Source organism: Neopsephotus bourkii, unplaced genomic scaffold, assembly GCF_033783945.1.
Source record: "Neopsephotus bourkii isolate Nb327-2 ecotype Australia unplaced genomic scaffold, CSIRO-AGI_Nbou_v1 NB_745, whole genome shotgun sequence".
Lineage (NCBI taxonomy): Eukaryota > Metazoa > Chordata > Aves > Psittaciformes > Psittacidae > Neopsephotus > Neopsephotus bourkii.
Genome location: NW_026901243.1, coordinates 1,992,240 through 2,018,413, shown reverse-complemented (window position 1 = coordinate 2,018,413; position 26,174 = coordinate 1,992,240). Strand labels below are relative to the sequence as shown.

Genomic DNA, 26,174 nt, shown 5'->3' with positions numbered 1-26,174 from the left:
GTTGCAGAGTCTGCCTCTTTAGAGATATTCAGAATGCGTCAAGACTTGGTCCTGGGCAACTGTCTCTAGGTGGCTCTGAGCAGGAGGGTTGGGCATAGTGACCTCCAGCGGTCCCTTCCAACCTCAACCCTTCTGTAACTCTGTAACTCTGTAAGACAAGTAGTCCAGTAGTTCTAATGTCTGAAATTCTAACTAGTAGTAACAGTGGCTTTACAGCTATTTTCTTCAGTCTAGCTTTAACCAACTTTTGCTTGCCACAGGTTTAGCTGATATATACTGTCCATGCAAAAATCACCTTGAAAGGATTCCAAAATCAAGAACTATATTTATGGTTGGGAAACCAGTTTGGGATTTTTCCTCAAGACTTAGAAATGTTAAGTCGAATGAAAAAAAAAAAAAGCAATCGTATTTAAATTTGTGTTCTCCTCTCTTAATTTAATTGTATCCTCCACTCCTTTTCAGGGTGCGCAATGATTTTGACGTGCTTACAAACCGGTTGATTGGAAGCCATGGCTATTGCACTCAGGTAGGTTAAGCATGTGGTCTTTGGGGATGTCATACACCTCTGCTTGCAGAACTGTGAACTGGCCTCTGGAAAGAGATGGCATTTGTTATTTTAAATTTCTAATGTTTTTCATTTTTCCCCATGATGTCAAGCACCTTCATCCTTTATTCTTTTTTCTTTATTGTGTTTTGGCATATCGTTAGCTTTGCTTTCAGAGCCTCTGCTTTTTGGCATAGTTTTCTGGTCCATGTGTGTCTGTACCTATATGTGCATGTGCATCTCATCTACCTTTCGTACTCCTTAGTTGATTTCAGTGCTGAGATGCCACTGAGACTGCAAACTGTGTTTCCTCCCTGCCATTTCAAAAAGGTGACTGGGGTTGCATGCCTGATAGTATAGCTCCTCTGTAAATGGTCATTTCCCAGCTAACTGCTGGGAAACTCCTCAAACTGGAGACACTGACTTATTGTAGATGTGTCTAAAAGTCATGTAGTGCATATTCTTCTCTTCTACTGTTGCTAGAAGACTTTTAAACTGTAATTACACAGTCATTTGTCAAGAAGGTGGTGGAACATCACTGGCAGATTAGGTGTCCTAAAAACACCAGTAAGAACCTGGGTTGTCCTTCAGGAGAAACATGGGGCTATAAATGTGTGCAGTGTTTTTAAAATCATGCATCAAGTTCAAACTGGCAATACCGTTGTTATTTGTGTCTTTGAGTATGGTAATATGGACTATTTTTTCTGGAAACATTCTTGTTATTTTCCATCATGTTTCTTGACATACTTTTATTTATTAGTAGTTAGCTTGTTCATTGCTGTAGCACATTCTACTGCTAGATGTTGTTACATGCTGTTACTTCGTAGCTGGCCCTTGTGGGATCTTAACACGAAGCAACTTGTCTAGTATCTCTGCTCCCTAAACTTTACACACATTCACAAGGCCACATGCACACCCCTCCACCCTCTCACATGTATTTAGACACTGACACACCTGTATTTCTAGTTCAATTGGAGAAGTAATCAACAATCTGTTATGGATGAGGAGCAGATGTAAAGCCATATATATGGGTGAATGTCTTACTGAATGAGACTTAAGTTAATCCAGGAATAATCAGTGAGAAAGAAATCTTTTAACACATCTTGTCCAACATAGAAAATTCATCACTAAGCACATGCAGAAATATCAGGTAGTACTGTATAGGCTATTAATTTACATCATTCATGCTGTAGCTGTAATTGTAGAGCAAAAGGGGCACCAAAATGTTTGAATTAAAGAAAAAAAACAACACTCAGAATTTTGAAAGCAGTCTGCCTCTGGAAAGATGAACATTGAAAACTCCGCTAATATTTTCTTGTTTTACTTTGTGAGTAGACATTACCTAAAATTTTGGGGAGGGGGGGGAATTTGTAAGCAATCCTAATCTTACCCTAAATTTAAAGCCACCATATAACTTAAGGGTCAGGTGCATGTGTAACTATTAGTCCTGAATTAATCTTCTACTGATATCTGATAGAGACAAGATGTTTACTGGGATTTGCTTTATTTGTTTGTTTTTTGACATGTCACAAACAGGAATTGGTGAACTTGCTTTTGACTGGAAAAGCTGTGTCCAATGTTTTCAACAATGTGATAGAGCTGGATTCTGGAAATGGCAATATCACAATTTTGAAAGGTATCACAAGCCGCAGTGATATTGGTTTGCTGTCGCTCTTTGAGCACTATGATGTTTGTCAGGTATGCTTTCTATTATTTTGATTTTAATTAAAAGTGACACAATTACATTTTAAATTAGCTTGGAGTGAATATATCAGCTATGAAATTTTGGGCTTGATTCAGTTGCTCACTCAGAGGCATCTAGTGCTGTTTTAGAGCATGGTCACCCTTCTTGATGAAGGTTCTGTGTTACTACTGCCACCCCTTGGTAAATGACTTGAGTGGTCTATAGCTTCTCAAGTCATACATGCCTGTATCATTTTTTAACTGATCTCCTGAATAAGGAGTCAGCTTAAACTAACACTGGTATTTAAGTGGCTGCCATAGAGATCTGTACAGGTGAACTAGGAACTGCTCAGTGCAGTCTGTGAGGCTTAAAGCTGCTCAGCAGACTAAACATACTTATGTGCTCTAATCTGAACACTTTCCCTTGACTGTATTCACTAGATCTCCACTGAGAGAGATCTAGTGGAGTTGAGACACCCAGCTCACATTTGGGCACCCATGTCTTGGTCATGTATATGTAAGCAGCTGAACCTGGAGCAGAAACTCACCCTAAGTATTTGGTTTTCCACAATTTCCTGTGTAATGGGGGATCAGATTGATTGAATCCTCTATGCTGTAATGGTGGTCATATTGTATTAACAGTTAAAAGAAAGGGGAGGGGAGGCAATTAAAATATGTGTCAATATAATGGGAATAGTCCTTTTAACGTTTTTGAAATTAGTATTTTAATTATAGTAATCATGAAAATTAAAAGGTAGATTAAACATTTTAAATATTGACAGCCATTAATTTACCTCTGGAAAAACTTGTATAAGGATTATAATGGTTCTCCATCAATAGACATTGTCATCAAGATTGACATCTTTCCAAAAAACATGTTCTTAAGCAATCTTGTGTTTGATGCAAGGGTATTATTTGAAGTTCTCTTGCTTGTGTTAGATGCTGGATTAGATAATTGTAACAGTCCCATTTGGATTTGCAGTCAGTGCATCTACAAACATTTGAAAGTGATTAGCAAAGAATTTGTTTGTGCTGAACTAATATAAATGTGTGACTGAAATGAAAGCTTGATTTTTAACTGTTTTCCATATGGCTAAAGTCAGTTATGTTTTTCTGCTACTGACAATTTATGATTTTTGTTATTCTTAACTAATGCAGTCCTTTATTCACAAGATTATAATAAGGCTTAAGTTCAGTCAAGGCAGCGTATCAGTGTATCCAAATCAGATTAATTTGGAACAAACCGGAATAAAAATACATTAGCTTCTGTGTCTAGTTCAAGTTCCTTGTTCTTTTCTATGAGCAATGTAACATTTAAAGCATTAAAAAAAAAAAAAAAGGTTTTGCACCATGATAGCATTTTTTTCATTTTCTTGTGAGGAAAATGACATCTAGGTAGCAAAATGGTAAGTTAGGTCAGTGCAGGCAGGAGCTATTTCTTTCCCATTTTCCCTCTAAAAATAAAATAAAAAGTTACTCAGAGAATCAGACACCATCTTCCATCCACTTATTCTGCAAACTATACAGTGAGGGGGGTCTGCTTCTTCTACTGCTGTGCTCTTGCATGAGCTGGGCTCACAGGCAGTGATCTGTTTTCCAAGCCAGTGACTTGATCTGTTACAGAAACTCCAGTAGATGTAGTTTCCTTTTTTTTTTTTTCCCTCAGTCTACATTAGTTAAGCATCTGCTGCAAATTGTCTTGCTTTTTATTAAGAACATCTGCAAGTTCTCTGCATTTCAGTTTGTATGTCTCAGCTCCTGCTGCAGTGCTGCCTTAGGAATAGGGTGGAAGTCAGATTCTGGTGGCCTTTGGTCTCAAGCGATTGGAGTCTCCACAGTGGTTTTTTAGCATGAGTGGACAGATTCTGCTTTCTGTTACAAAGATATAAGTTCAGAACAATTTAGAATAAATGTCACCGATAGTTTGTGGTAACGAAACTGAGTATAGCGTTTGGCTGTAAGTCTTTGAAACTGACTCTTTTCTTCCTCTCAGTGTTTCCGTGGGTTGTTTCAGCATCCAGTTACATTGTGGCTCTGAGGATGGTAACAGAAACCAGTAATGGAAAAGGGTTGTCATTGTTGGTGGGGTTTTTTTTTTTTTGTGTTTTGGTTTGGGTTTTTTGTTTCCAGGAGTAAGAAAACCCTGAGAATGATATATGGTGAATCATAGACATTAGAGTTGGAAAATTCCCTTTAGGTCATATCCAGCCAACCTCTCAGGGGATAATTCAGGATATTTTTATGTCCTGTTATATAGCAAGCTGTCTTTAAAAAATATGTATCCATGAAGTTCCTGCCTTTCTATTTAGCTGTCCGTTTATTAGGTGATTGTTGTACATATAACTGTGATCTTACCTTTTTTCTTACATATCTCTAAAATATGAGAAAGTGCAAATACAGATTTTTAGGCACCTGCAAATATGGAGATTTTAATATCTACTATATAATTTATGCTTTAAATATACTAATATTAAATCTGACTGCTCATTTACTTAGTTTCCTCTGATTATCATTCTTACTTCTAATCCAGCTTGCCCCCTAAACAATTCATACCCATCCGCTAGACATTTACAAGCTGATGTAACAGTTCCTCCCTTTTTCATCAGCACATCCTGTCCACCGCTTATTTTTATTGCTCTGCTCTAGATTTCTTCCAACTTACAAATGCATTTAGGAAGAGATATGGAAGGTTACAGGCTAGATTCAGTAAATCCACATAGAGAAAGATTTCTATATCATGTTATCTCTCTTGTCTAATTATGTGGAGTATTTGTATATATTCCACAATTTCCTTGGTATGTCTTCTGAGTTGAAAATATCATGAGGGCATGAGAGAATTAATCCTTATGTGAAACTTTGGCAGTAGCACAAGTCAAAACAATATGATCAACCCTTTTTCTCCAGTGATTGCCTGAAGAACTCTTTTGCTGATCTATTAATCCCTTTCACTGGATCATGCTGAATGTGTTATCTTTGCTGATTAGAAAAATGTGTGTTTCATGTAATTTGTCTGGAACTGTTACGTCCAATCATCACTCCTAACATATCACCATACTCAGTATGTTTTTGGTAATGTAATTACTTGTTGCAAATTTTGTCACAATGACAAATGGATTTATTCAATCTGTTCCATATGGAAACATTTAGTTCTGTATTTGAATGCAAAAACCCTAGCACTTCAATTCTGCTGCTTTTTGGTAGGCAAGTTACACATCTTTGGATTTTTTTTGTTTGTGCTAAGCCCATATTTAAGCTATATTATTTCCATCTGATTTTACATATTTAACTAAGATATTTAAATTCATATTTTATGTTTCCTGGGATCTCTTTAGAGCTCCTAAAGAAATAGCAACATTTTCAAAATCTGGTCAGTCCACATAAAATTGGTTTTCCAGAGGTTTTACTCTGTTTGCTGGCATGCAGCATACAGCAGTTCAGCAGTAGCTTCAGGGTGGTGGAGTCATTTCTGCAGCAGAGGCAAGACCTCAGAGAAAGGAGTGAGGCAGAGAAGTGGGCAGGGCCAATTATAGCAGTTGCGAGTAAGAAAGTCCCTGCATTTGGGTCAGAGTCTTTGACTTATATGTCACATTAAAACTGCAGGTGAAAAAACCTGGAATGATGAAAATTTTCAAAACTTACTGTGATGTTAAAAACAGAAACAGATGGAAACACATGCTACTTGTATTTATACCAGATCACTTAAGACACTAACAGTGACAAAAGAGAAAAATGATATGCATTCACATCCAAAAAATTTAGAAGATACTATTTTTTAATATATTTTTAATGATAATAATATCTAACATTTGTGTGTCATTTCCTGTGAATAGATCTGTGCTTCACAAAAGAGGCAAGTATCATTAGCATTTTCCAAGGGGCTAACTGACAAACAAAAGTCAAAGTGTCATCCCAGCAAGTCATCCAATAAGCTAGTGGCTAAACTGGGAAGAGAATACAGGTCTTCTGAATCTGTTGTTCTGAAGTAAGTAGGGTACCAGCTGATGAATTTGGCCATCCTTCTGAAATGCTTGAAATCACTTCAGATACGTGCTGTTGTACATGAAGTAGTGGTTACTTTTGAACCTTATCACTGATTCTTCTTTGTCTTCACTGATTCTCTCCTCCTTTCAACCTGGCCTGCTGTGGTAGTTAAACCTACTATTATCTGACCTCCCAAACTCAGCCTACTCTGATTCCTGACAATGTCCAAGTTTCTGCCTGAGCTGTCAGCATTTCAAGAGACTGATGCTTTATAGTTTTTGCAGTTCTGAAGATGGAGAAAGAATGTGCCATTGGCAAAGAAATTATCCTCATTTTTCCAATTTGTTTTCAAAAAGAGGGACAAACATAAATAAGCAGAATTTATGCATTAAAATTCCACAGATGGGAAATATTATCTTTGGTCCTTTTGATGCAACCAGCACACTCTGTGCTATTACAAGCCCTACTTCAATTATTAAATGCAGCACACATGCTCTGTCTTCTGGCACCTCACCTGTTTATTTGCCCTGTAGAACGTCTTTTCTATAACCTTTTTTGCTGGGAAATATGTCTGCTAAACAGGCATCTTTCTCAGTCAAATGGACTGCATTCAAGCCAGGTCATTGGTGGGGTTGCAGAAGGGAGAGGTTTAGAATGAGGGTTTTAACCAACTCGCTTAAGGAATCAACAACAAAAATATGCATATGCAAAATGGAAATTGATGGTTGGTTTTAATTTTCCACTTATTTTTCAATAATGGGTGTGTGGTGGATACTGTGCTGTGTAGATGCATTCGGCAAGGGACCCTGCTGTTTACGCAAGACATTTTTGATCACCACTGTGGGCAAAAATACGTGATACATGCAAATTTGACTGAAACAAGGCTGGCAAAGCATTGCCCATTTAAAAAGTCTGTTCTTCATCCCTTGTTTTTACATCTCCCTTTCTAGCCTGAAACCAAAATTTTAATGAAGTCCTATTGTCCTCCTAGTCATCTGTGGACAGTTATTTTCCCAGAGGCCAGCCACTGTTGCTGGAATATTGGCATTGATTTCTTGTCAACATCCTTACAAATAAAATAGAATCACAAAGATTTTATTCAAGACAATAAGAATAACAAACCCCACATGTTTAAAAGAGTTCTGCATGCTTTGCAAACAGACAAAATAGAAAATTAAAAGTCAAATTTTTCCACGTCTCTCTAGATTACAAATACCTACATGGAGATCCAGATTTATCCCATCTAATTTTAGTTCTTTTATAGGTTGGAAATGCTTAGTTCAGTCCAGCCAACTCCCTTTATAGCTTATGAACATGGGGGCGTCTAAGTTTTTTACAAGACCTATCTTTTCCTTGTTTGATTTATAGACAGCCAAAGCCTAGGGGCCAACCTAAGTGAGAGGGCCTAGAAACAGGTGCTGAAGAGTTAAGTGTACTGAATCTTGACCACCTTTGTCACTGCAGTGAAGCAATTTACTGAAGTGAATTATAAAGTCCTTCATGTTTGTTAGGGGAATGGCAAAGTGCTGAAGTCTGAATGAGGGTCTGAATCTCTCTCAGCATTTCTCCAACTTGATGGGATGTACCACAATAGCAGCAGAATGGGACATGGCTCAATAAAAGATCCTGAGGCTACTTTTGCCTTGCCACAGCAGCATAAAAGAACGTTAGTCAATAGCCAGTGCTTTCCCGGAGTCTTAGGGTTGAACGCACACTTTTTTCTATTCTTCTTCATGAACGTTGCCCTTCTCTCTCCTGTCTTCCCCTGCCCCCACATTCATTATCAGAAAGATTTCCTTTTCTACAACAAGGATTCAAAGCTGCAGAGAAATTATCTAAGGCTGTCACACAGCATTAAGTCATTAAGTTATGCATAGTCTGAATAATAACTTTTGTGAACGTTAGTTTTATTTTTCTTAATCCGATTGAAATCAAGTACATGTCAATAGCATTAACTTTACCCTCACAGTGTCCCTTAATTAGATGCAAATGTAATAGTATTGTGGCTGAGCTGGTATTTTAATACTGCTGGTCAAATAGGTGAACTGAGTCAGTGGTGTTCTTGACCATCCAAGTATGTCTGTTTTTACACCATTGACACTTCAGTGTCAATGTTCACTGTTGGAACATTGTTTAATATTAATTCAGTAAAGGTCATTGCAATTATGGGGAAAAAACATTGACAGAATAAGCAATAGGTTGTGGCCTTTAACTGTGAAAGCTTTGTAATTATCCTCTTGTCTATCAATCCTACTGGATTCAGTACAATTAGAAATTGCACAGTTTGGCAGAACCCAGACCTTTGTGGAATCACATGGGTCTCAGTACTGTATTGTATGATTAGTATGGAAAATAAGCATCTGTTGTATTCATGCAAGCAAACATAATAACTGAATCTAATTTATAATCCAAGTCCAACAAGCAAGGAAGTGAAATTACACTAAGTAATAATAAAACTCCTGGAGAAAAATGGCATCACACTAGCCATATAAAGTGATCCCCCCTGGCTTTGATATAATCTTTTCTTCTTTAAATCATAGCCACTGTATAGAAGTGATAATCTGATGTTTGTTTCTGTTCAAGGTAATGGAGACGAAGAAACACAGTATCTACATTATATTTCTTTTTTGTTTCCTTTGGTATACACAAGGCAAAAAAATAGCCTGTTGAATGACAAAATAAAAGCCAAATGGTGAAGTACCATAAACTCGTTCTGGCAGATACGTTAGAATAATTCTCCAGTAATAAATATTTGTCTGTAGATTTAATTTCACTATTGTGGAAATACACAGTGAAGTCAGATGTGGAAAAAGACCACCCGGAATGTTGAAAATGAGCCATTTAAAGGTGCTTGCTTTTGAAAGGTTGACATTTTCCGAAGTTGAGAATTGTCACCCTGATATTTGTGAGCATTCTTAAGAGATTTGTAAGGGAGAGAATCAGGGTTAGTGAAGTCTCCATAGGAATTAAAAACATGCAGTACAAAAGACACCTAATTCATTCTCCCCCTCCTTACTTTTTTTTTCTGAAGGTTAATGATTATGTTTGAAAACAAATATTTGAATAGCAATGCATTATTACTTTTTAATGCATTGTGTTACAAACCCTCAAAAAACAAAACGCTTTCTATTTTTGGTTTGCAAAGAAGAAATACAGCTGTTGAGCCCTTTACAAAAATAATATTTAATAGAATAGATTCAAGTTACATATCCCTGATTTGCTTTTGGAAGTCGGAGACAGCATTACACTCACAGGGCAGCATACAACAGCTGGAAGGAAGGGCCCCATTCTCTGCCAAACACTTGCTGGATAACACACACTCTGAGTTTGAAGGGTTTCATGAGAAGTCAGAACTGGTGTTCGTACTTGTTCTTCCCTGTTCTGCTTCAAGGTCGTGTTATATTCCAGGATCACTAACACTAGCCAACCTGGCCCGTCAACTGAAGAAGCGCTCACCACTCACCAGCTGGACCAGTTAAATGAGAGCGTGCTTTCAGTCTATCAATAACCAATGCTTCAAGAAGGTGGCAAACGAATCCTCACAATGAGGATTATTCTTACTTTGCAGTAGCATGGTTCCATATTCTATTTTGTAGAAAAAATTTAGACATGATTTGGGAAATGCAATGGGAGAATTTCCTTATAGGAAGTCTAGACAAAGAAATATGGAGATATGCATTTTAACCTTATGGATAAACCCCATTCCATGCTGCTTGACCGTTTCCCATTCCATTCTATTCCCACCAAGAGTGCAGGAATAATCTGAGGTTTCTGGAAAGCCACAAGCCTCTGAAAGGTGATGGTAATAGGACAGAGTGGCCAGTTGTTTTGAGAAGCAGACCTGCAGTGACCAGCCAAAAGCTGGAGCACAACTTGATGTTAAACGCAGCAGCCAATCCTCAACTATAATAATTGATGTAACTGAAACAAAGACTTCCCGCTTTTTATAGAATATGAAGATTTGAACTGAAATGTTTTTAGATTCTCATTATTGTCTTAAAGTTCATGTCCTCACCTTCTTCTACAAGCATTGTAGTTGAAAACTGTGTATGTTTAGAGAAGTTCCTGCAGACCTTACTCATCTGAACTGTTTGTCCTGACTTCAATGAGACTGTTCATGTGTGTAAGAACTGGAGTGGATGTGTGCTTTGAAACACAGTTATATCTCTCTAATCTTGTTTTGTCAAACATTGTTTGATGAAGCTTGAAAATTACTTTAGCAGACATACGTAGGAAGAACACATTTTTAGAAGACTGGATGTTCCTTTCTGGCTTTGATATATCTGCATATTAAAATATGCATGTTTGTGAGACTGAATCTTTTCATCCATATCCCTCTAATTTGCCATCTTTTATTGCATCTGTGTGTTTCCCTTTGTGATAACTCCTGTTATGAGTATTTTTGTGAGCTTCTAAAAAAATTCTTTACTCCTAAGACAAGAATTTACATAAAAACCCAAAACTGTTTTATAAAAGGCTGTTATAAATAGATATTAGTGAAGTAATGAGTCAGGGAACAGTTACTTAATTAGCTAGAGACTTGTTATATAAGCAGAAATTCTCATTGGGGAATATAATTGAATTTGTACTTATGTAACACTTCAGATATAAATTCTAAATCTCAAGAATAAAAATCCCACACACTACTTATCACTTAGTTTTGATGCTGTTTAGATTTTTAATTAAAATAGCATATGTGTTGGCTTCTTGCATTTTAGCAATATATTTGATTCACTTGTGTGCCCAAAATGAAGAACTGAGGAATGGACTGCGGAAGCTGTATCTGTGATCTATATCTAGAAAGCATGTACAAGATTTTTTCCGTTAAAAATCTTCCAGTTTCCACTAGTACCCGTGGCATATGCTGAGACATTATTTAAATCCCATTGTGGTAAAGGCAGAAGTTGCAATAGAGTAGATGATTCCTGTAGATTATATCACCATATTACTATGCAAACCCCTTCAAAACTACCTGAGCCTCTAAACTAGCAAAGTTTCTTTGATCCATGTGTCTGTATTATGGAGGCAGAAACTGATCTCATATTTCTCTGTGCTTATATTTGCACACTTGGCTGCCATTCGTTGTTTTTCAGATTAGTAGCATACCAGCAGTGCAATATCTGTTTAGCAAAGGATATGCAGAACTGATGATAAAGATGGTTATACACAGCATCCTGCACATTAGTGATTCTGTCTATTATATGAATAATAAGCAGAAACATTCCACTGAAAGCAAACAGGAGAAAAAAAAACAGTATTATTTTGAACTTATACATCTTCAGTGACATTCTTAATCCAATAAAAGATTCTGAGTTCAGTTCAGTTGCTCACACAGGGGTGTCTCATGTCATCTGAGATCCTATGAAGTCTCCTGCCTGGCTTCCAGGTACTGTTGCATAAAAACATGGTCCACCATTGATCTCATGTAATATTCCTGACCTAAACTCCCTGTGGTTTTATAGCTATTGCAGAGGACAGGATTCCTTTTGGTTCTGATAATCAGGGATATGATCTTTTCACTGTAAGGTTACTACAGCTGGATTTCATTAACTGCCTACAACTCAGGGCTAGATGCTTGCTTCCTATGTTCCATGATTTACCAGACCTATCCTGATCTGTTTCATCAGCAGTGTATAATGAGTATTCATTAGTGTTTGTGTATGGTAATAAATGAATTGTTTCCCCCCCTGCTCCCCATGATTTTCTAATGTTTTGTATCTTCCCTTTAGGTTGGTTGTTACTTGAAGACCCCTAAATACCCAATTTGGTTGGTGTGCAGTGAAAGCCACTTCAGTGTGCTTTTTTGTTTGGAAAAGGATTTACTAGGTGACTGGAAAACAGAGCGGAAATTTGATCTATATTATTATGATGGTTTGGCCAACCAGGAAGAAGAAATACGGTTAACAGTTGGTATGTACAACTCGGTAAATCTGCATTTAATCTCTGATGGTGGCAACAGAAGAATCCACTAATACAAATTATGGTTTCAGGCATTAAAGATTAGTTGTATGCCTGCTTCATAATTTTAATAAGTAGTTTTGATGATTAATTGGAAATTAGATTTCACAAGGAAATTTTGAGGATAAGCTCCTCAAATGGTTAAATGTGAGCATGTGCTACCTTATAGAGACTGGTAAATCTTTCAGTGACACTGATTTCCAAGAAGAAGATTGTGGTCTGGTCTATTCAGCTATAAGCCATATTTAGCTATTCCCATTCTTCCTCACATCTTCTCACATAATTTCTGTAGGCAGAAAGTGCAAGTCTTCTGTTCCTCAGCCCTACACGCCTGTAATAAAATGAGCAGAAATGGTGAGGAAGCATGAAATCCTTGCCTCCAACAACAGCTACTTCAGAATATGACAGTAATCTGCTAAGAAAGCCTAGCCTCTTACCTGCTTGTAAGCATACCTGGAAACATGCAAAAGATCTTCTGACTTGTTACACTCATTCTTTCAGGAAACCATGCCAAATTATGCAGCTGCTTTTATAGTAATTGTGTGTTTCTCCACCTGGAAGGCATTTGGACAAGAAGTATTCTGATGCTTAGAAAGCTCCTACTTATTGCCATATTAAGACATTCTTGACCACTACATTTCTATTTGCTAATAATATCCTACTTATCTTTTGTTTTCTTTCCTTCAATATATTTACACAATCTAATCAAATTCCTTCTCAATCTTAAGGAGCCACTCTGTTGTAGTCCACTCTTTAAAAATAAGTTGTATTGCTTGTTTGCACCTACATTCTGGTTCTTGGACAGAATGACTTATACATGGGTGTTGTATGTTCTAATTGAGTCCAAGTGGCAAAGTTGTTTGCATGGTGGGAGTGCTGGGGGCTTTAGCATCTCATAAGATTCAGTAGTAAACTTACTTGTCTTTCTGCCTGTTATTTATCATCTTATTTTAATTAAAATCCCTGTCATTCTATTGCAGTGTTCACATTATATATTATCGCAAAAAATGCTTAACTTTTACACATCTAGAGTTGCCAATTGGTTCCCACATGGTCTGTCCGAGATAAAAGATTTTTTTGTGACACAGATGATACAGTTCAGCATAAGAATACAGAGATTAACATTTTTTCTATTGTGTTGTACAATGTAACATATGGTCCAAAAAGAATGCCCTTATCTGTCTTCACGTCATTAGTAAGTAAGGAATGTTTCCAAAATCCAGATCTACCAAGCACTCTGAGATCCCTGGATAAGCAAGTACTCAGAGTATGTGAAAATTTTTCGTTACTGTTCAACCTGTCACGGCATATTTGTACATTTCTCCACAAAAACTTGTATTGAGAGGTAGATATCTTTCTGTTGTGGCTGTTAGCTCTTCCAGGAACGTATCTTAGTAAATCTTTTGCTATCTATGAAATTCTGCAAAAGGCTGTAAAATGCAAATAGTTTCATCATTCCAGGGAAATGCTTTCCTGGCTGTACAGTAATCCTTTGCTAGGTCTGGAGATATACTGAAACTACTTTACATCCAAAGGTAGCATTGATTATACATTTAAACCATGCATCCAGTACCAGATGGATATCTCAAAATGCTAAGTATTACTGGTATTTCCATTGTGGAAATATCAGCAAGCTGTGATGGTTAGGCAGTGTTACCTAACTGGAGGTCCTGGGTGCTGCACAGCCGCATCTCACTGGTGCAGGTTAGCAAAGTCATTTGCTTTTCACTAGCAAGAAGGTAAATTCCTTGAAATGGGAATATTTTTTTATAATTAGGAAGATTACAATCAAGGTCACATTTCAGAAAACCTTGAAGAAATTACACTGGGCAAGAAATCAAGAAAGAGTAAGATTACATTTTACAGGTAATGGCAATTGCCACTTAATACTGAGAATTTGCCCTGTTTCTCATAATCTGTGAAGATGAGAAATATGAAGTTTCTTCCTAAAAGCAGGCAATGCCTGCTAGTGAATTCGACATAATACCCTAAATAGGTGAAGGTTCTTTATTATTTCTGACAGGCAGGGAAGGACAACATGCCAGTGTATCAAAATCAATAACCCTCTGCATTTTGTTCATCTTCTTTTGTTGGCTGTTTAGGGACTGAGTAGAGATTCTGGGATTTTTTCTATGTCACAGAGACCACTTGTATAAAAGTGTGTTATACTGTTCAGAGAGATACTGATCTTCCTTTCTAATATATACACATAGCTTCTACCTACGTTAACATTTATGATAACATAACAAACAGTGTTGTACACTTCAGAGAGATACTGATCTTCCTTTCTAATATATACACATAGCCCCTACCTATGTTAACATTTACAATATGGTGTCTCCAATTAAAGACATAGGGAATTTTTATACAATTGGTTTTAATAAATCATTCTTATATCTCACTGGTGCATATTTTCGACTGGGTATCCTTTTAAAGGTGTTTTCAAAAAGGAGCTGAACAATTGCTAAAATGTATATAGCTGAGTTTCTCAGAAGATACTTCCAGAGTCATAGACACCATCCTCAGCCCCTTTGCAGATCGCACGGAAGGTAGAACAAGCAGGGAAATTAGCCCATGTTCAGATACTGGAGGCAGCTTCTAGGGAACACTGGTATATTAAATATGACACTTTCTTTCAGAATACCTTTTTTGCAAGTTAAGGTAAAATTGCTCCAATGTGCAAAAAAAGTCTTCTGGAAAGGTAGTTAATAAACCGTAACTTCCTAGGTTTGCCGTTAAAATTATGAGCAATGTTTCTTCTCTAGGTTTCTTCTCTGTTCAGTTTCCACTTTTCTGAACCTGTGCTCATTATATGTCCTGAACAGCAAGTTTGTCTGTAACTGTGCTTGCACTTAATTTCTCACTATCCTTAGTTTAGGATATAAGTGAAAATATAATAGATCATATTTGTATCCTTCTTGTTGACTCCAAGATGGAACAGTGTAACTTAAGTATTGCTTGCTGTAAATGAGTTGTCTGAAACACTTTATCACAATTTGTAAGCTAATTAACTTAGCTAAATGTTCTTTGCCTACTCCTGTAAGATACACCTTTAGTGATACTTTTTTCCTTATTCCTTTGCATGAGAAACCTCCATTCAGATCTCTTGGTTGGAAAAACTCAAGTATAAAAATGACAAAAATCAGCAAGTTGACAATGACAGGAAAAGGCAGCCATGCCATTTGCCTATCCTGCTACCAATACTGTAGTCAGGACAGTGGCTGTTGCTTCTCACTATGAGAAGATCCAGAATATTAGTATCAGGAATTCCTAGAGGGGTCCAAATACTTTTGGAGACATTTAACGAACCTTTTTAAACTCTTCAACTCTTCAGCCCTTTGAAACTTTACAGATTCCTGTGTATCTCTAAGTTTCTGAGGATCTAGGAGAAAACTGCCAGAACTTTATGTACTTTTGAATATTGTCCATTTCCTACTACTCCTGCCCTTACAGTCAATCAGATTTTTCTGCATGTATTTATATCAACAAAATCAACAAGCAAGGGAGAGCCAGGTTCTGTCTTTGACATGAGGAAGCCAGATATATCTGAGATTGGCAGCTGTGAATATAAGAGCAATTGCCTCCCATCCTGTCTAGATCAGTCTCACAGAAGCAGACCCATATCCTACACCCCGTCTTGGCAGTGTTTGTTGCGCACAAACCACCCATTGGCTGGGTGACAGACAGAAAAGAAAAAAAAGAAAAATATGTTGTCTGCTTCAATTTAAAATGTTTTACTCCAAAACAGGAAACAGCTGAGCAGACTGACATCCAAGCTGGTCGCAGGATGTTTTCTCCCTGGGAAGTTCAGCAACTACTTTCACTGCTGACAGATCCAGTGTCTGAGACACTGACCTCTCTGTTTTCCCCGAAACACTGCAATTGCCTCTCTGTCCCAAAAGAATGCTCACAGCCTGTGGTAGCTCTCTTACGTCCAACCCAAAATCATCTTCTCCCATCTGTGCATTGCTTTCTCAACAGTCAAGGGACAGTCTTTTTTTCCAAGGTGAAAGAATCTTAACCTGGTTTCAACTGGACTTAGGATTTCCTATTCAAGTGTAGGACTTCCGCTGTCTTTAGTATTAGAGTAATAAAAATTGCTTTCTTTGTAATTATGACATCAGCTGCAAAATAAAAAACTCATTACAGCCCTCCACCATGTTTTTTCAGTTTCTAATCTGAGATTTTCCTTGGAATTGTCTCTGTGTTAGTAAACTAACTTTGGTCAGGGCATCAGTCTGAGCACTGTCCCATGATCATCCTTATTGTTAAGTTGTCAGCGCAGTTCTGGGTATGTTTCTAGCCCCAAACAAGTAATACTGGGCACAATCTGGGATCATTCCTAACAATGTTGGCATTCAGTCTCCCCCTTTCAGCCTTTAGACTTCCACCACTTGAACATGCAGTAGACCATTAGCTGAAAGGGTTCCAGAAGCAAAGCAGTGACTGCCAGAACATTCACTGTAAGGTCAGCTATAAAGCCCCTGCTATTTGCAAAGTTCCAGAATCATGGTTCACACTCTTGAGCATTCCTGGCCCTGTCTGTGTCCTCTCTGTTCAAGTGTTGTGAACATGAGGTGTTATTTCAGTGCCAGCAGTGCTCACTTTCCAGGGTATTTCAATCCAAAGCGGATACATGCCTGTTGTGCACTAGGAAATATACAGTGTGAGTGGTATTTTATCACTTCCATGGGTGGAGTCCTAGAAGCTACTGTGGTATTCTATATGAACAGAAATATGCTCCAGGCACTAATAATGTCTGATATGTCTCTGCAGACACAACTCAGATGTGTGCTGAAGATAAAGAAAATGATCTTACTCCTCCACTTGAGCACTGCATTAGGACAAAGTAAGTGAAACTAAGGTTTTAATACATATATATTCAGTTATTGAGATAAATAATAGATGTAAGGCTCGAGTGTGATAAAAAACATTGCAGAAAGTAACCTTGCAAAATTACTGCTTAAAAAAATCAGAAAAGATCTGATAGGCCAGGCTATGTTAATATGCACTACACATTTAATTGAGTATTGTTGTAGTTAACATCAAGCTGGCTAGGATGTACAATTCATACATCACCAAGAACTGACTGAGCCAAATTCAGTTTGGGAGCACAATTTTATTTCAATAGATCTAAATTTATATTCCTGAAAGTGATTGATTCCCGTTATACGAGTATAATGAGAAAAGGAGAAAATTTCTTCAATCTTCATCAGTCTTTTCTGAAAAATATAATTGCACTGGAGGACCTGGGTATGATTATTGATGCACAAAGCCGTGTGCTCAGTGATCTCAGTTTTGTTAGTTTCCATATGTCTCTGGGCAGCACAGAGTTTCTCAAGATCACAGGGCACTGTATTTTGTGAAGTCATTCTTGACAGTTCTTAGGTCATATTTTCTTAAATACAAAGCTAGTTCCTGTCATGTTAGGATTTTCATGGCCATAGTGAGGTCTATATGATATTAAATTACAGATTTTGAAGTAATTTATCCAAGACATACTCAAGTTGATGAGAATATTTTCAGTTTAATGAGACATGAAAGAAGCAAAATGGAGAAATTTAGCTGGCTATAAAAATCAGCTTTATATCAACACCAGCAGCATGACTTTGAAAACTGCTATCTGAATATCTTTGGAGCAAGAAGTAAAAGCCTCATTGTCAAAGACCATCACATTTGCTAAATCAGCAAGCCAGACAGCTTCAGATTTCTCTTGTAATTTCCCTCTTCTCCTTGCCACAATTTGTCCTGTCAAAAAACACCAAAAAAAATAAGGACAGTGGCTGCCAAAGAGTGTGTTCATGCAGGGCTGCCATTATAAAGTTACAGAAAAGTAGAAGAGGCATCCTGTAACATGACAGCACTGGTATTAGTCGAGGCTCCCTGCACTGTATTGTATTGATTACTCTGTTCCAGTGACACATAAGCATGACTAAAAACTAAAATAAATAATATATAGCCTCAGAAATCCACACAGTGGGGTGAATAATACATTCAACTACTTGAAGTTGCTGTTAGAACATCTTTCATTCTTGGCATTCCATCAAAGTTACACAGTTTTTGTAATGGTGGTATTTGTTTATTTTAAGTTCCCTGCTTTAATCTACTGGAGGAGTAAATTACCAGCAAATTCCAGTGTAAATTTATTTTGTTTGTACCATTCTCAGGACTGTCTGATTTACCCTGATGAGCCTGGCTCCTTGTTTTCAGTGTTCTCCTTTTGCTTTGAGAGTATTTATTTAAGCATGGCCTTGCTGCTAAAGGTTTTTCATGTTATATTTTCCCTCTTTGTTTTAAGAACTTTTTATTCCAACTATGAAACAATATATAAGGAAAAGCAAAACCAAACCCAACTAACCAATATTTTAACAAATTGGAAGAGAAGTAAGGAATGTTTTATATTATGCAACCATGGAAAACACTCCTTAACTAATTTTTAGTCAGGCAAGCAAGGAAGCAAAGAGCTGTTATTTATTTTCATTAAGCATTTTTGATGTAGCTTCTTATCAAACCTTTCTCATAAAAAAATGCAGGATAATTTCTCAGGCAGTGTGGAGAATTTCACAGTCTGAACAATCAGCTGAGGAGATTAACTGTTGTTTTGAAATATTTACTGGGGGTTTCCTTTCATTCAAGGACTCATTTATGTTTTAATCCATGAAAAGCCTTCCCATTGTTTACCCCAATACTTGAACATCACCACCCTGCTGTAATCAGCACCATCATCCTGTAATGCATTGAGTTATATGCCTAACATCTGCCTGCTGTTTGTTCTCTTATCATATCCCAAAGGGAAAATGCATATTTAATAGATTGAAGTTATTGTTATTATTATTAGAGGAGAAAGGTTGGTTTGATTCTGCAGAAAGCGGAGACTCATGTTTTTAGTCATTATTCTACAAAATGTCAAAAGAGCAAGATTTTAGTTGAAAGGAGGTAACTCATCAGATGGCTAGAATCACTAGTCTCTGGCAGTCGTCACTTTAACCTGCAGGTTCCCAACCAGAGCCAGTACATGTGCTTTTATTGTGGCTTTCAGCCCTAGACATCTGTAGAAGCAGTTAGATTTTGACCAAGAGACGTCTGGAATGTGCATCCTTGGGTTGTTTGGGAGATGCCGTGCAGACATCTTATCCCATTCTTCCCTGAAGTATACACTTATATTACAGACATGATCCTTGGCATCTCTGCGCTGACGGAAATAACATCTGTTAGCTCTGCCTGAGGGGAGTAAAACTTTGATCTGATATTATAATCTGAATTCTGTGGTATATTTTGTTAACCCTCTAGCATCAGTTTTCCTCTGTGATAGTGAGGTTGTGTGATACATTAGTTCATCTGTTTGGCTTTGAAGTGAGATATCCAATGGAAACTTAGTGGATATGAGAAGAGCATAGGCATTTCATCCTGAATTATTGGTGTTCTCTAAAACAATACCAAATTATTAATACAGGAGGTATTATCTGAATGTTATTTCAGACTGAGCATTGTTCCAGGCCTGAACCAGTTCCATTTGTGTTCCCGTTAACTCCATGACCCTTGAGTGAGGTGGTAGTTGAACCAGATGTGTCAAATACAGTTTTCAGGTTGTTAATCTGATAAATTATGATTGAATCAGCAGTAGAATCTGTCTCCATTTGAATTATATTGTGGCAGGATAGTTTGGAGAAATGAACACTGTATTGCGTAGACAGCTCTGTTTCTGTCTGTAAAGAAAAGAGTTGTTCAGTACCATCACTGTCACTATTTGACACCTTTTCTTATGCAGATTCAATAGGTGAAAAAGGTTTTGAATCTGTCTCCACAGAAGCAAAGAAAGACTGCTTTTCAGTCTACAGATGGCTCATCAAAAATGGTTTGAAAACAAGCACAGGAGATGAGGCTTGTTATGAAACTTACCTTGAGTCCTGCTTCGAATACAGTTTTCTGGTTAAGATCTTTAAAAAAGTCAGTTCCTTACTGCATAGCAATTAGCAACATCTCAATCCATAACAACAAAAATGGTATCAGCACATTAGTATTTTCCAAGGACGGTATAGTCTCAGAGCAGATTTCATTCAGTGTGGGAATGGCCTTTGTGGGATCTGTGGGGATCCTTCTCAAAGCTTTAATCACCCTGGATATAAGGCGGAGCTTTGGGAAGATTGTAAACGAAGATAAGGGATGATCTGATGGCATTACCTGAAAAATTCAGTGAGGAGAGGAGGTGGTGATTGTACTTCCCACTTGCATTTGGTTGTTCTGACGGCTAATATTCTGACAGGGACAGGTCTCACCACTGGTGAATGCCAGACTAAGCCAAGTATCCCTAGCTAGAACATACTCTGTTAGCTTAAGATGTGAGGCATCACCATCGTGTGTTCCTACCAAATCCTGGGATAAGGACAGTCTTTCTGCAATTTTTCAATTTTTATTTTCTCAGCAAAATAAAAAAAGTGGAAGAATTTCACAACAGTACTCAGTTGGACACTTCCTTTGAGACTTTGCACTGAATACTGCATTAATTCAGCTTTTGGTTTTGTTTTACATTTAATTGACCTTGATCAATGAAAGGACTGAGCTGCCATACCCTTACTGACACATCCTTTCTTCAGTGACAAAAAGAATGTAGCACTCTGGCAACTCAGTGCTCTCTCCACCCCCTCACCAGTGTCTTACTACTGTGCACATGCACTCTGAGACAGATACTAAAACCAAATGTAAATACTTGACACTTTGGATGCAATAGTTTAGTTCTCAGATGTGGATCAGAAACTTGCAAACATGAGAACTGACACAGACAAGGTGCAATTCATGCAACGAGTGACTCTGAGTGTACAGTAGGTTGACTCGCTTTAACCCAGTGAGGTCATTGGAGCATCATCCTGCCTTCACCTATGTTCAGATCTTTGTCTTCTGCCATGATATGAAGACACATTTGGTGACAAATGCAGGATTGATACCTGCTTTGTATTCAGTGTTGGTCATAGTCCTGGAGTAGGCAGCTGAACAGCAGCAGCTGATACAGGTAAAATATTAAAAAAAAAAAAAAAGCTGCTAAATGAAATGATCTGGTCTCAGGGTCTCAGAGTCATGAAGTTCCTAACTAGAGGCCTGCCTGTATGGGAGTGTGCAAATTACCTGTGCAGATTACTTAGTAACAACTGAGCTGAGCATTCTGGTTATATAGGGTTAACTCTTGTACCCATCTTGGGGATTCTCTACAGTCTTTTCAACACAAAGGTACACATTTTGACTCACTGCTGAGCACTCTATTGCACAGAAAAAAAAATGGAGGAAGGGTTAGGAGACTTACCTCCAAACGTGGGCACAAGCACCTCACTTCTCTTCATTTCCCATTGAGAAGATGTGATTAGTTATTCCAAATGAGTCTATCCTAATCTCTCTAAGGTTCGTTGGGTGTTAGAGGGGTGTTGGGTATTGTAATGATCTCATTAACTGACAGATGTAAAATTACTGCTTTCATTTCTAGGTGGCAAGGAGCTGTTATTGACTGGAATGGCACAGAACCAATCTTGTGACTGACCTGACCTGCACTGTATTTGTAAAGACAGAAAGGAAATGACTGAATTAGCACCTACCTACAGGAAATAGGACAAGACTTGTGCAGTTTATGATGAGGAAGAATGACATGGTTTGAAGGCTGGAAGAGTTTCACCTCAGTCACCTCATGCTTCAGATATTTTCTTATAATATAAACAACACTTACGTAAATTCCTTGTCACTGTCTTTTTAACGTACAGCTTCTGAGAGTAGACTGTTTCCACCACAAAGTCAAGGTTACAGATGAAGCAGTGAAGTCAATGTCCCCTTGAGGTCTCTTTCTGGATCCACTCTGTATCCTGCAATTGTTTCAAAGCATCTGATGGAAGATGCTGAACCCAGATTTCTGTCAGTCTACATGCCTTCTCACCTACAAAACTCCAGTGCAAGTATAAAGTATCCAAGAAACATGTACTTGCTTCTTTACCTGATAATAGTAAACTTCCTTTTGCACTAAACACATTGATAACCGTGTGGGCTTTTCAGATAAAGCCTGACGTATACAAAGTTCTTGTTGTGTCATAAAATTTGCAGTGAGGATTACGGTTTTGTGTTTCCAGAATAGTAACACTATTACGTTGCTTACACTGTGTGGAATCGGTGTGTAACAGTGCCTCACACTGATGTAGCTTATTTTTCTTTCTGGATGAGAGACAGCTGTATCAGTGTCTTTATATTTATACCATTGTAATTATACACCAGGCTTTATTAACACCAAATAGAAAAGATCTGTGGTTTGTTTCTTCATAAGTACAAAAAACCCCAGAAGAGCTGTTAGGTTTGAAACTTAAATGGTGCCTACCTGTGATAGATACCAGTTTTCATGATTAACTAAAGTGCATGTACTGAACTGATGTACTGTGGAGATGTATCATGAGGTACTGAATCAGCAGTTTGTATTCTGACTTGAATTCTTTAAGCAACATATTTTGACAACACTTTGCCAAAATTGGAACAAGTTACTGAACTGAAGACTGGAAAAAATGCCTTGGAAAAACAGGCAGATAGATGATTTTTCTAGAATTATTCCTTTCTCTTGAGAGTCAGTATTTCATGACAGTTTAATAAAGAACTTTTGCTTTCAGATATTTATGATAGCACCTTTTTCCTAGTAAGCATTCAGACTTCTCTGAGACCTGATAAACTAGTTGCTCTTCCTAAAATCAATTTCCAACAAAAATGCAATGTCCTACTGTGTGCAGTATGGAAATACCAAACTGACTTTGCAAATACAGATCTTGGAGAATTAGCATTTGAGCTAGATTTGGAAACCAACATGAATATAAGACGTAACAGAATACCAAAGAGGTTTAGGTAGCCTTTGAAAGAATACTGGTCTTCCCTTTGGCTTACCATTTATACCAAACTGCCTATATGCAGTAAAGCACCTCAGACTTTCAGTTATTTTAGTTGTATTTAATTCAGTGTAATGTAATTGGTTTAGGTCAGATAGGCAAATTTTAAATTTTGTGGAATTAAGATCTGCCATTCAGCCTTTGCAGCATAGGCAGCATTGGATGTGAGCTCATTCCTGACTGTACTATATGGGTGTTACTTTGCATTTAGTAAACCCTTTCATCTTTGTATATATAGGGATATGTTTGTACTGTCAGCTATAGGTAGACTCAATACTGCCTTTAAGATACACTCATCATCCATACTTAAAGCTGTCTTTTATCAGAAAGAGCTTGCCTCAGTGCAAGCTTCAATGTTTCTGGGAGCGGAAATCCCAAACAGTCGAAGATCCCAAATCCAAAGCCTTTGTTGCTCTTGAAATTTCTATGAACTGTAGTCCACACTTCAGTATGATTTTCTCACCTACCTCACAGGGCATCTATAATGTAAAATAAGATCTTTTAAAGAGTGCATTTGGACAGGAAATAGTGTAGACATGAATAATGGAAAATTTTTGGAACCAGCTTTAACAAAAAATTCCTTTCTGAATTTTCCAGTCTTGTAAACCTACACCATTTAATTTAAAACATTGCTTTAAACTATGTCAGTTTGGAGATAATATTCCACTCCCTGATAGAAGATAAATATTCATCTGAGGAAGGAGGGAGCTGCCTTGTGACAGGCCAGATTTCATCTGACTGAAATATGTCTACAGTGCAGTTGTGTTCAGAGTAGCTGTTCTTTATTCAGAGGAGGGGAGATATCAGGGTGTGATGTATCTTTGCTTTAGGATGAGAAGAACTATAGTCCAGACTGTAGGATGATGAGTATAAAGAGAGCCCAAGAAGACTGCTCCAAATGGATTTCACCCATGAAGACGTAAGGATTTTTTGGAGTACAGAAAGAGTATAGATTAGTGAATAGAGCTTGGAAATAAACTGTGGTTTCTGGCTAATCCTAGAGGGTAAATGAAGATGAGAGGAAGCCCTGAGCTCTGTCCCTCTTTCTAAAGTAGTATGCAGTATGCATCTATTTTCTTTAATTATGTTTTCCTCTGCATTGTTTCTCATTTTCTTTTTCATTGACCAATGAATGTGACTTCCTGAAATGAACAAAACAGCAACTGTTTGACAACTGAGCATTAAAAGACACCTATGACATTGACACTTGATCTGCACGATGTCTTAATTTCATTCTCTTTTTTTTTTTTTTTCTGTTGCATAAAGAAATACACCCTTTGCTGAAAATTGACCCCTTAGCTAACAACAGACATGACATATTGTGTATGTAGATGAATATGTGAACAGAGGTACTATTTTGATAAGGTGTCATGTACAAAATGTATATTTAATGTTGTCTTGTACAGAATGTCCCATACAAATAAAACAGTTAAAGCAACAGTAATAGTAAAAGCTCAATTTCCTCCTCTTTTTTTCCTTTTCTTTTTTTTTTATAGTTCATTTGCTAGTAGAAAATAATCAGGTAGATTAGATATAAATGTTTGATGGCCCTCATCAGGTCAGTGGAATAATAAGTTAGGTCTCTTTTTCTGTGAAAGGAGCCATAATGCAGTTGGAGTGGGATAAAGTAGCCCATACTGACCTTGGTGGTGTTACACCTAGGTGACTACAGATGCTTAAACCAACTAATCTGAAGCTAGTTTAAACTGCGAGGTACTATTTGACTCTTATGTGCACAAGTCTAATGTGTTCTGACTGAAGCCTACCCAAACAGTAGTGAAAACTGTAAAGATCTTATTTCTTCTTTGGTCTCTGACTTGCATCATCCTGGTCAAAATCAGAGCAGAGGAAGCCATACTGCAGAATTTTACTGGGAGTCTGGGCAGGATGGCTGTGAGTACATACACTGAGTAGGTTTCTTACCCATCTGCAGGTCTTATCGACAGCAGAAAAAAAAAAAATATTTAACATTATACCATCAAACACTAGTAAAAAAACATCATTGTGGGTAAAACTCAGGCTTAATTTGATGAACCTGCTGGTGGTTGTTTTTCTACGTATCTGCCCTTATACTTGTCCAATCTGAGAAAACTTTGAGGTAGGATGACTGTTGTCATGAGTGAATCTCTTCTGTCACCATGTGTTTTGTTGCCAGTTAGTCTGTTGTTTCCAAGTCTTCACTTTTCTGAGGCAGATTTCTTTTTAGGTTTTGCTCCTGATGTATCTAATGGACTAATCTAAAGTGACAGGAAATGGTCACTTTAGAAATCAGAGGAAAGCTGAAGAGCTTGGGAAAATGACAGAGCCATAAAACAGATCCTTCAGAACTGATAAGTTACTTAGGGGCACTAAAGCTCCAATTGCTGAAACTGAAGTACTTGAAGGAGGCACTATGTTCTGGTGGTGGCTCCATTAAACCACAAGCACCTCAAATCACTGGTTGTTTCTGAAAATTATGATACCCTTTTTTTGAAGGAGTAAAATAGTTCTTCAGTGTGCTACATGATTTTGGGTAGATTACAAAAACATAACGTGATACAAATTATAGGCTTATATTATTTTGGTAACCCTGTCTCATTTTCCAGTCCCAGGGTAAGTTTACTATGGAGTAATTACTAAGTAATAATTCAGGACTGAAATTGACCATACCTTGCATAGGGACAGTCATTGTTGGGTAGGTGATAAATAGTTAAACCATATTAAAGTTTGTCTTGTAATAATTTGTCTTTTCAGTTTGTGTTTGCAGAAATGTAAAACTTAAGAATCAAGCACCAAAGTCTTCATGGCTGATATCACTATAGTGACAGGACAAGAGGTAATGGGTTAAAACTTAAGCAGGGGAAGTTTAGACTGGATATAAGGAAGAAATTCTTTGCTGTTAGGGTAGTGAGGCACTGGAATGGGTTGCCCAGGGAGGTTGTGAATGCTCCATCACTGGTGGTGCTCAAGGCCAAGTTGGACAGAGACTTGGGTGACGTGGTTTAGTGAGGTGTCCCTGCTCATGGCAGGTGGTTTGGAACTTGATGATCTTAAGGTTCTTTCCAACCCTAACTATTCTATGATTCTATGATTCTATGATGTTCATTATTTTATTTTCTGTTTGTTAGTTA

General features: G+C 37.5%; 1 protein-coding gene across 3 annotated transcripts in view; it reads left to right on the top strand.

Moving 5' to 3' along the window:
- The window catches only part of MINDY4 (MINDY lysine 48 deubiquitinase 4), a 69,024-nt gene extending 46,231 nt beyond the window's left edge, over window positions 1-22,793 (top strand). For all 3 annotated transcript variants that reach the window (XM_061354768.1, XM_061354767.1, XM_061354766.1), the window contains 5 exons: window positions 463-526; window positions 2,081-2,242; window positions 11,938-12,118; window positions 16,943-17,015; window positions 21,639-22,793. In XM_061354768.1, coding sequence (XP_061210752.1) covers window positions 463-526; window positions 2,081-2,242; window positions 11,938-12,118; window positions 16,943-17,015; window positions 21,639-21,687 — 529 coding nt within the window. In that variant the 3' untranslated portion in view covers window positions 21,688-22,793. The remainder of the gene's footprint in view (window positions 1-462; window positions 527-2,080; window positions 2,243-11,937; window positions 12,119-16,942; window positions 17,016-21,638) is intronic.
- The last annotated feature ends 3,381 nt before the right edge of the window (window positions 22,794-26,174 follow it).